The 10,879-nt window shown below is 35.4% G+C and overlaps 1 protein-coding gene across 1 annotated transcript; it reads left to right on the top strand.

Moving 5' to 3' along the window:
- The first annotated feature begins 7,438 nt into the window (after positions 1-7,438).
- On the top strand, positions 7,439-10,638 carry LOC146994374 (THAP domain-containing protein 1-like). Its single transcript, XM_085826353.1, has 4 exons — positions 7,439-7,475; positions 7,743-7,779; positions 9,325-9,593; positions 10,378-10,638. Exons 1-4 carry the CDS (start codon positions 7,439-7,441, stop codon positions 10,485-10,487), a joined length of 453 nt encoding a protein of 150 aa, XP_085682479.1. The 3' UTR covers positions 10,488-10,638.
- Positions 10,639-10,879: the final 241 nt, after the last annotated feature.

Genomic DNA, 10,879 nt, shown 5'->3' with positions numbered 1-10,879 from the left:
ATACAATGATTCACAAATAAATAAAATCACAAATCCCTACTTCTATTATGCACAGCCACTACAAATAATCTCCCAGACCCTCTTTCCACGCCTCCAAATACCCACTACCCCTTAACAGGATGGCCACAATGATATTTCCTTTTGCCGAACTTCAATTCAGCAACTACCATTTTATCTTTCCCTCCCATTTTCTCAGACACAGACGCGAATCAACGAATTCCAGCGAAAGATTTTTCAATGTCAACAGGGTTGCCATAGAACACGCAAATGCGCCAAAAACCAGCGCAGAACACATATCGCCACATTTGGTGAAATTAGGGCGTATATCAGAGTTGTACCTTATTGACTTATTAAATGCCTTCTACAGAAGAACAGTGCACCGGATCCAATGCAAATGTATGTCTCGCTATCCAATCTAAAATTCAGTGTAACTCCCAAAGGGGACTGTGATCGTTCTGCTGCATTGGCTGTCTTTTTGCATTTAAGCTGGGAAATACATTACATATAATACCTACGTTTATCTTTTATTGTATTACTGTCACATGATTCACACATTTCACCTCTTAAATTCAATGTTATGTCGTATTTTTATACGATTTAATAAGTTATCTGAAAGGTTTAACACATTTTTTCAAGACATATGATAAAGAAATGGTTTCTTTGATGTATTACTTTATACAAGTAAAACGTGATTGTTTTCTCGTAAATGTTATTAAGTAACATATTTGCAGAGTAATGAAGGATGATCTATGAGTTGTATGTTTCTTCTACATTAAAGAAACAGCTTTTTACAAATTACAAAGTTTACTGTAATTATGTTTTTATTACTTGTATTATAAAAGGTTCATTTTAAAATGTACTTTATATTGTTGTTCACTATTTCCTGTTATTTCCATTTCTTCCAGTGGCTGCGCTATAATAAAAATTAAAGGGAGTATAACTAGCCAGCGGAAGTGGAAATATGCAGTGTGTGTTTTGAAACGCACCGTGAATAAGGTGTCTGTCATGAACCGGCCACCTGCTAGCTGTGCTAGTTTCATTGAATATTGTCTGGTATTTGCTAGCTGTTTTAATTAAAAACCACATTTCGAAGACTAACTATTACAGAACCTGCCAGTGAACATCAAGAAGAGGCAAAGTACGTGAAGACATGAACACTTTACTTTCAAATTTTAAGAAGAAACTTCCTTTTCGGTTGCGAGAGTGGGAATGATGATACACAAACAACAATCATTTCAAGATTTATCTTTTGTATGGATACGACTGTCTTCGAGCAGGTGAGATTCTTCAGGCAAATGTGTTTCTCAATTTCCTACTGCAATAAACTTTCAACGCTTGTTGTGTCGCAGTTAAAGAAAGCTGCCGAAGCTATAAGTGTTGCCGAGGATTTAATTAAGTTGGCCTTGTGAAAGTCGTGGGAAAGATATTATCAAGGCATTAGCTGTTTCCAGAATATTTACAAAGTTATTAATAGCATATATTTTTTATAAAAATTCATTAAATTACTTGTACAGTTACTTGGATATCACAAACGTTATTATATAGATAGAGAAAGAGAACATTTTAAAAAAGTATTTTTTTTTTTAAATTGTTGAGCTGAAAAGTCTTTTTAATGTTGTACACTGTTAATGTTATTTAATCCCGGTCCTGCAAGAAAGTTGCATTAAAATGTACTCTCTGATGAATATCTGGGATTCCAATCATTTTGGTTTTCTTTACACATAGTTAGCCTAGAGAATTAAGGCTTTTGATAAATAAATTTTTACATTCCGAGGAATACTGGTCACTACCAAACGTTGTCAGCTTTCAAGCTGATGCTGTATGCCATTATATATTAATATTCTTAGAAAATAAAACTTATTTATATCCTCGGAAAACCGGTCGCCACAAATGTTTTCATCTATGTTGTATTGGCAAAGTTTTACACATCAGTGAAAATTATTATTGACGTATTAGCTAGTTTATAAGATACGGGAAAAAAGTATGAAATAGGCATTTTTTATTACGGAAACATATAGAAAATTCTGTCGAACTATATTCTTTAGCAGAATTTAACATTCTAACGGACAAAATTATTACTTCCTGAAATAACCATTGTATTCTTTCGTTAAACTATGAAGATATGCTTTGAAACAACAGGTACTTTTACTCACTGCCTACTTTAACGTATTCGACGAATAAACCTATAGACATATATGCAGACTCTATTACTTAACAAAACAGATTTGAGAGACGAATATAATTTTACATTTTGCCGTGTAGCAAAGTATATGAAGGAGTGTAGGGGGAATTCAGCGAGGTTTGAGGCTAATAGCATCTTCTGTGGTAATAAAGCAATAAAAAGTGAAAAAGTAAAATAAATAAAAAGTTTACCAAAGAACAAATGTTAAAAACCTAAGAATGGACACCAAGAATCGGAATAACATGAGTAAATTTTCAAAACTTTATATTTTACCTACGCCCCTGAGTGAAATTGGTGATAGAGAAAAAACGAAAATTTTTCTCTTAATAGATGTAGTCAAAATCTTTATTTTTCTCATTCAGCTGAAACATTTTTTTAATTTTGTGCTGTCTTAATTACCTGTCGCCATTTTAATGTTTAAGACAAATTTCAAGAACTATGGTGAAAAATTGTTTAGTTCGTTGCCACGGCTAAATACTGTTCGAAAGTTCAGTATGCAAAGAACGTTTTTACTGGTGGCTATCGCATGTGAATTTAGGATTTGTCGGAAAGTGTTTGGTTTGATAGGATGTTTACTGAACTGTCTTTGAAGCAGGCATAGAACTAAAATTTCATTTGCTCATATAATGATATGAAAAATCTCCACATGTCTTGAAACAATATTCAAATGACATTTTTTTAAGAATAACTATTGAAACTATACAGAAAAATTACATAAACCCTTAAAACAGTAAAAACGTATGAATTAGAGATTTGAATGGAGAAAATGAGAAAATTATTTTTAGTTGAAAATTTACTACGTATTATTGAGGAAAGAAGTTATGGCAGACAATGTAATGTTTGCAAAACTGGAACAGAGTTTCGATAGTTTTTATAATTTTGTTTTTACCACTTTTATAGGTAAGGAAAAGCAGTTAAAAGCAGTTAATTAATTTAAGAAATGCCTGAAAGAAAGCCGCATTTTCTCTTACGCACTAGTGTGTATTAAAAACGGTAGTTACTGATATGTAGCTTCCAATTTTGATGTCAAAATGTTTCACATGTCTATTTCTGTTTTATTTCCTATGTGCCGATATTTGCTGTCTGGGTTAGGCGTAACAACGTATCTCGCAGGAAAAAGAGCTTAGACTTAAAAGCCAGTTGAAAGAATACGAGATATTGAAATTTATCGTCTGTGTGTATTTCGATTTCAAGAGTGAACGCTTAGTAAAAAGTAACTTTTCTTATTAAAGAGAAATTTGTATGGTAGAAATTGGCTCTTTTACTGTTTTTATCGCCTGTGTTTATTTCGATTTCAAGAGGAACGCCTAGTAAAAAGTAACTTTTTTTATTAAAGAGAAATGTGTATGGTAGAAATTGGCTCTTTTACTGTTATAGAAGTATCAGTCACCAGCAGATTCTTTTTATTTAAAATTTTACGCTTGTTCATTTGATAGGAAGATATGTTATTTATTATAACTTCCATACCTAAAGAAAACATATTATGCACTGATTTTTTAGTGCTTGCATTCCTTTAATTTTGAAAGTGTAGGATTCAAAGTATATATTGTGAATGATCTGATTATACCTACTGTTTACGTTAAGAGTTATGTATGAATAAATTAAATATATTGTTACGAAATGTACAGGAGCGGTAAAATGGCTTCCCCGCAACCAGTTTTAAGGTTGCCATAAAATAGCAAAGGAAGGCAGGGTTGCCACATTTGGCGATGAATCGCCCATTTGGCGACAAAATTGGCGATATGCCAAGGACGGATGGAGAACCTTCTGGAACGAATTCTTACCGGCTTAGCTCAGAATGTTCTCGAACACAAGCCGAAAACTATATAAACTCTGCTGGTCCGCAGTCAGTTAGTGTGTGTGTGTGCCTCGTCTAGCGAGCTGATAGTCAGTCATTGAGCGATTGTCTCGAAGTCTAGCGCCAAGTTGGTCGTCGAGTGCATCGAGAGAGTCTTTTAGTGCATCGCCGAGTTTCGTCTTGTAGCGTGGAGAGTCTCGAGAGTACGTGGAGTTCCGAGAACGACCAACCAGAGTCGAGAGCTGTACTCTAGTGCTTTGCCGTGAAGCTGTCTCCACCGTGGTAGGCTGATAACCTGAAGGCTGTGTCGCTGATCGTGTCAGGGTGTTTATAGTAGTTCATCGACGACTGTAAAACGTGTTTTAGAGCTCTCCTGACAATACTGGTAAATAAAGTGTGTTTCGGTACTTCATTAAGTGTCGTCGTTATTCACTCCAAATCTACAAACCCCGTACGAACGTAAAGGAAGAAAATAACGTAACAACTGGTGTCAGAAGTGGGATTTGCGACTGGATGCCAGTGACCCGCCTGCAGAGGAAAGCCATGGCGGAGGAAACAAAGACTTTTAAAGGAAGGGATGGAGGAAGAGAGGAAAGGAAGAGATGAAAGACCGACAGGAAAAAATGAAAGCTGAAATGAAAGCCGGACAGGAGGAGATAAAGGCTGAGATCAAGAGCGAAATAAAAGCTATGCAAGAGAAATTCGAACTGATGGAAGTGGAACAAAAATGATTAAAAGCGAGATCGTAGAGCTTAGAGAGGATATCGGAGCAAAAATAGCAGCTGTGGAAGAACGATTTGAAGAAAAATTGAGACAATTCCGGAAAGAAGTAGATGTTTCGAAAAGAAACCGGACTGAGCTTAAAAACGAAGCTGAAGATTTCAAGGTTCCCCCAGTGTACTCTCGTATGGTAATCAAACCAAGCATATACGATGGAAAATCATCATGGAGTGTATATAAGACTCAGTTTTCCATTGTTGTGGAAAATAACAAGTGGGATTCCCACATGAAGGCTTCGCAGTTGGCTGCGTCACTCCGAGGAGTTGCTGCAGATATCTTAGGGGTCCTCTCCAAAGACCAGATTTCAAACTTCTCGAATGCGTTGGAAATGAGATTCGTGAAAAAGTGTGCAAAGGACGTAGCCGTCTGAAGTTGAAATCCCGCCAGCAGAAAATCACGGAAAGCCTTCAAGAACTTGCACCTGACATGCATCAAGCATATCCGGACTGTCCACCTGATGTCCGAGAAAATTCTGGCCTTGATGCATTTCGTCGATGCCGTTATGAATGCGAAAATTCAGAAAGCTCTCAGATTGGCGGATCTGAAAGACCTAAAATCTCCCTTGGTCTATGCTGTGAAGTTCGAGTCGACTCAACAAGCGACTCGAAGAGATCGCCATCCTATTAGAGCGGCTGAAATAGAAGATCCAGATTTTGATGTCTCGAAACTAAAAAAAGAAATAAGAGAGATTCGGGAGGCGTTAAGAAGACCTAATAAAAACAATACTGGGAAGAAAATCGTCAAGTGCTGGAACTGCGGATTGGAAGGACATCTCAGCAGGAACTGTCACGTGAATCAAGACTGGAAGAGAGCTCCAGCGAAACAAAACCAGGGAAACTAAAATGCGGCAATCTCACGGGGCGGAGGTTGCCAGGCAAAGATGCAGCCCCTCTGAAAGTTCTTCAAATCTCTTCAATGAGCGGCGGAAATAACGGACTGTTCGTCGAAGGATACGTGAATAAGCATCCTTGTAAAATGATCATAGATACGGGAACAAATGTAACCATCGTAAGAACAGATGTAGCTCGAGGATTGAGCGAAGCGTTGCGCTGGACTCCGCCCTGTGTGACTTTGCAAACAGTGACAGGTGATAAGATTCCCATTGAAGGTAAAATTAACATCATCATTACCTTCGGGAATGAGACCTATCAGCACTTAGCTTTCGTCGCTAACATCGCGGACGAATTAATACTCGGATTGGACTTTTTGCGAAAGTACGACTTTACGTTGGACTTTACACGTAACGAAATGCGCTCTGCAAAAGAAGATATAACTGTGTTTGAAATGAAGAGCGACATTCCCTCAGCTCACCAAGTAACAACAAAAACAGATGTCACCATCCCTCCGATGACAGAATTATTAATAGCCGGATCCATAGAAAAGAATAGCTTCAGATTTGGACTAATTGAATACCCTGAAAGTAGCTTAAGAGAGGTATTAGTGCCCTCCTCATTAGTAGACCTTTCGAAAGATTTCATCCCTGTGATGTGCGTGGCGAATGTTAGCCACAGACCGAGAAACATCCAAAGGGGTGAAGTGCTAGCAGCATGCATTCCAGTTACTTGTGTTTATAAAGCCCCACTTGAAATTCCGACTGAGGCAATTAATGGAAAAATTCCTACAGAGTCCAAATTTAACCCATGAACAAAGACGTGCGGCAGAGAAAACAATTAAAGAATTTGAAGATATATTTTCTAGGTCATCCAGAGATGTTGGCCGCACAAAACTAACGCAACATCGAATTGATACGGGGGATCACTCTCCGATAAAGCAGCAATACGTTTACCATTCGCAAAACAGGAAGAGGTTGGAAAACTTCTGAAGGAGATGCAAGAAAATTATATCATCGAACCATCCACAAATCGATGGGCATCTCCTATAGTTCTCGTCCGGAAGAAAGATGGCTCGACAAGATTTTGTGTCGACTACCGGAGACTAAATAATATCACTAAGAAAGACAGTTACCCTCTTCCAAAGATTGACGATACTCTAGACAACTTATCAGGGCACAAGTAGTTTTCCACTCTGGACCTCAAGAGTGGATACTGGCAAGTGGAAATTCATCCCGACGATAGAGAGAAAACTGCCTTCACTACCGGTCAAGGACTCTGGCAGTTTAAAGTTATGCCTTTTGGGCTCTGTAACGCCCCTGCAACATTCGAACGCCTGATGGAGACAGTGCTTCGTGGTCTATCTTATGAATCCTGTCTGGTCTACCTAGACGACATCATTATAGTGGGCCTTACTTTCGAGGAACATCTAGAAAATATCAGGAAGGTGTTCCAGAAATTGAGAGATGCCAACCTTAAACTGAGTCATTCGAAATGCAAGTTATTCCGCAGTGAAGTTACCTATCTCGAGCACGTCATCTCTGCCGAAGGTGTCGGCAGTTCAGGACTGGGAACGTGCTGTGGATATTCATCAACTACCGGAGCTTCTTGGGACTCTGTACTTATTATAGAAGATTCGTGAAGGGGTTCTCCAACATCGCAAGGCCTCTGATTAAATCAACAGAAAGTAAACGAAAATTCGGATGGACTGAGGAGTGCGAGAAGTCCTTTAATCAGTAGAAGACGGCATTAACATATACGCCCGTGCTCGTATATCCCCAAACAGACAAAGAATTTATATTGGCCACAGATGCAAGCAACGAAAGTGTGGGAGCTGTCCTTTCTCAAATGATTAATGGTCAAGAGCGAGTAATAGCCTATTGGAGTAAGTGCTTGTTTAAACCGGAAAGGAATTATTGCGTCACCCGTAAAGAATTGCTTGCTATCGTAAACAACGAGATAATATACTGGTAGAGAGCTTATTGCAACCTTCAACCGGTTCCAACATTAGTGTCACGTGACTGCTGCGCGAGTTCTGAAAGTCCGGAAATACTTTACATTGCTTTCTATGGGACGAAAGACTGCTGCTCTGCTTGGTCACGTAAAATTTAAGTAAAAATGGTTATTCGCTGCAGCGCCTATTGATGTAAAGAAAGTTTCGTGAAAGGAGGACCTGTAACCTTTCATAGGTAAGTTAAAACTGCATGATTTATTATTTTATTTTCAATATTTCTGTCGTTTTACTATCTCTGTTGAATTGGTTGGAAATTTTCAGCCATATTGTACAAGAAAATTGCCGCTGTATATGACATTTTCAGCATGTATTATTAGCATCAAAATGTATTAAATACTGTGACACTATTTACTGGATTCATCCTTTACAAATAATTGAATTTTATATGTTTTTTCCGTGTATTCCGTTGAAATAGAAAGCTGCGCCAATTGGCGTTAACTTTTTTTCGCCAAGTCGTACGCGTTTTGATTTCATAAACAATTACTGCTTGCGATAAAAAAAAAGAAAAATGCTGTTATTAGCATTAAATTATTGAGAAAAGATTGTGCGATATGTTTACTTTGTTAAAAAAAAAAAAAAAAAAAAAAAAAAAAAAAGCTGAAGATCTTGATTCATGCAACATTGAACATAAACAGTTAAACAGCATTATTTTAAAAATCAGATTACTTTTATAGAGCTCAATGCTGTATCATTATTTTCTATAAAATCAATTAAAATAAAAATAATCTGGATTATAATTCTGTCTCATCTACGATGCTGTTAGAAATTTAATGTAATTGAAAAAATGTGATGTAAAAAACTTAACCATATTTTAAATAGTATTTAAAAAAAAGGAGAGTGAGAGAATTTTTAACTGTAATATCGTTTTGATCCTAATAATAAATACTGAGTTGAAGTTTGTTACCGTTTGATACATATTCAATATAAAATATTTGTTATAGTTAATAAGATATATTCATCCCCCCATGACATACACATGAGTGTGGAAATCAGTAATTAAGATTGCATTATTTTGTTCCAGTAATATAATCTCAAGAAAAGAGAGTGCATTATTATGTTTCAGTAATATAATTTCAAGAAAAGAGAGGTGGTGCTCATTTTAGAAGTTGAACCTGCATGCAGTGAAATATAATTTTGTTAATAGATTTTTATTAAGAAAGAATTGTTGATGACAAAATCAAACTAACTTTTTTCAACATTGCCTTGAGCACAAATTTTTCCCATCATTAACAATCTAATTTGAAAGTGACTCATTTTCTTTTAAATTTCACTTGACCCTCTTTTCTCTAGAAGGCACCTTTTGATCTGTAATTTGATGTATTACAAATTGTGTTTTTGAATGTACGTACTATTGTAAAATAATTTTAAGAGAACTTTAAGGTGGTCCAAAAGGACCCTTTGATTTCCATTCCAATACAGAATCACGAAATAAGAATTCTCATGTAATAAAAGGCTAAAGGGAAAAATGCCATCCCCATATAAAGACAATTATATTATTGTTTTGACTCTAATTGTAGGTATATTTACATTTCTTTCCAATGAAAAATTACTACACTTTTAAAATTTCATGATATTTTTCAGCATGTACTTAAAGAATTCTTAAATGATTCTGAAAAATTACCATTCTTCTGCAGTATACCTGTATGACCTGGAATACATATATGTGTGTAATTTAATACTTCATTTGCTAACAATTAAGTTTTTTTTTTTTCTTTTATAGTTTCCCTAAAGATCCAGAAAGGCAAAAACAATGGGAAGTACAACTGCGGCGGGAAAACTTTAGAGTAACCAAGTATTCAAAGTTATGTTCGAAACATTTTACATCAGACTGCTTCGATAGAACAAAGTTTGGAGGCACCTGGTTAAAGGCCACAGCAATTCCAACGTTATTTAATTTCCCTTCTCACTTACAAAAAAATGTTTACTATCGAAAGTCGTCAAAAAAGCCACTTCAGCCCAATCCAGAAGAGTCTATGCACTATTCAGAAAGTAAGTGATGCTCTATTTTCAATTTCAGTATCATGTACTTAACATACTTATTTATGTATGTGAGAGAGAGTCGAGGAAGAAATTGTACTTTGATTAAGTCTAACATAACATGCTGTGATGTAGTAATTTTTTTCTTTGAATTTTATTAATTGTATTGGTTTCAATATGTTAAATAGCATTTTTAGAGAGAAAAATAGTTTTGTAAGTAGGTGAATTTTGTTGCATTCTAGACTTATATTCAGTTTAGAATTTCCAGAATGCTTGTAATTTACTTTTAGCCTACTTTTTTATTTATGTTTATGTTTCAGTTTCATTTGTAAATTAAATTTAATGAACTTAGCTTGAAAATTTTATGCAATAGCTAATTAAAGCAACTAAAACACTTGAACTATTACACGATAAAGTAATCTGAGATTATGGGAACTTTTAAAACTAATTTAGTTTATATCTACAACATCTTCCCTGAACTCTAATATTTTGCAAGGTATTGAAAGCTTGTGAAGAAAAACCCATTATTTATTTTTTACTAATTTAAGATGGCAAATTACCCTCAAAATCTCCTTGCTTGCTATAAATATTCATGTTTCATAACTTTTAATTCTGTTTCCTCTCAGAAAGACATTACACAAATAAAATAATCCTTTTCCTCCACACCAAATCAAATTATTAGCCATAAAATTACTGAAATGCGTTATTAAGCTCCATATGAGTATGATTTATAAATCTAATAATTATTATTAATATAACACTTATATTTAATATTTCATCTTGAAATCTGTTGTAGGTTCAGCAAGTACATCTGTAACTCCTGAAAGAAGGAAACGGCTGCATTACTTGGGAGATTTTAATGATGAGGATGTTACATCTCCAAGTAAAGCAAAAAAAAGTTCTTGAAATAGCTCAGCAGCAAAATATCAGCATGAAAAGAAAAATTAAATTGTTAGATAAACAGAACAAAACACTGAAGAAGCGTGTGGCCTCTTTAGACGAGCTGCTGACTGAGATAAAAACTCAGAATTTAATATCTGATTCAGCGTCAACAATTTTAGGGGTAAGCTTAACAAATTTTTACAATATCCAGTTTTGTATCTCTCTTACAATTATTTTATCCATCATTTCCCAGAGAAATTGTGCTTTTAACTATAGTTTTGGTTTTTAACTATAACTTAATTTAGGGGTAATTCATAAATGATGTTGCACATATTCATAAAATTTTTTATCCTCCTTCCCTTGCCAAATGTCAGGCTATTACATAAAAATATACTTTCACTTCTGATTTAAAGCTG

This window comes from Stegodyphus dumicola, chromosome 11 (assembly GCF_044657685.1).
Source record: "Stegodyphus dumicola isolate Sdum_Otavi_A_Nest chromosome 11, ASM4465768v1".
Lineage (NCBI taxonomy): Eukaryota > Metazoa > Arthropoda > Arachnida > Araneae > Eresidae > Stegodyphus > Stegodyphus dumicola.
The sequence above is the reverse complement of the archived record's forward strand: the minus strand, read 5'-3'. Positions and strand labels throughout refer to the sequence as shown.

What these genes read in the sequence shown, in the direction of transcription:
- LOC146994374 (XM_085826353.1), top strand. Translation starts at nt 7,439, where the DNA reads ATGATTAATGGTCAAGAGCGAGTAATAGCCTATTGGA. An exon ending in GCGAGTAATAGCCTATTGGA is followed by an intron (nt 7,476 to 7,742) that starts GTAAGTGCTTGT and finishes ATTGATGTAAAG; the next exon opens with AAAGTTTCGTGAAAGGAGGA. An exon ending in GGACCTGTAACCTTTCATAG is followed by an intron (nt 7,780 to 9,324) that starts GTAAGTTAAAAC and finishes TTTCTTTTATAG; the next exon opens with TTTCCCTAAAGATCCAGAAA.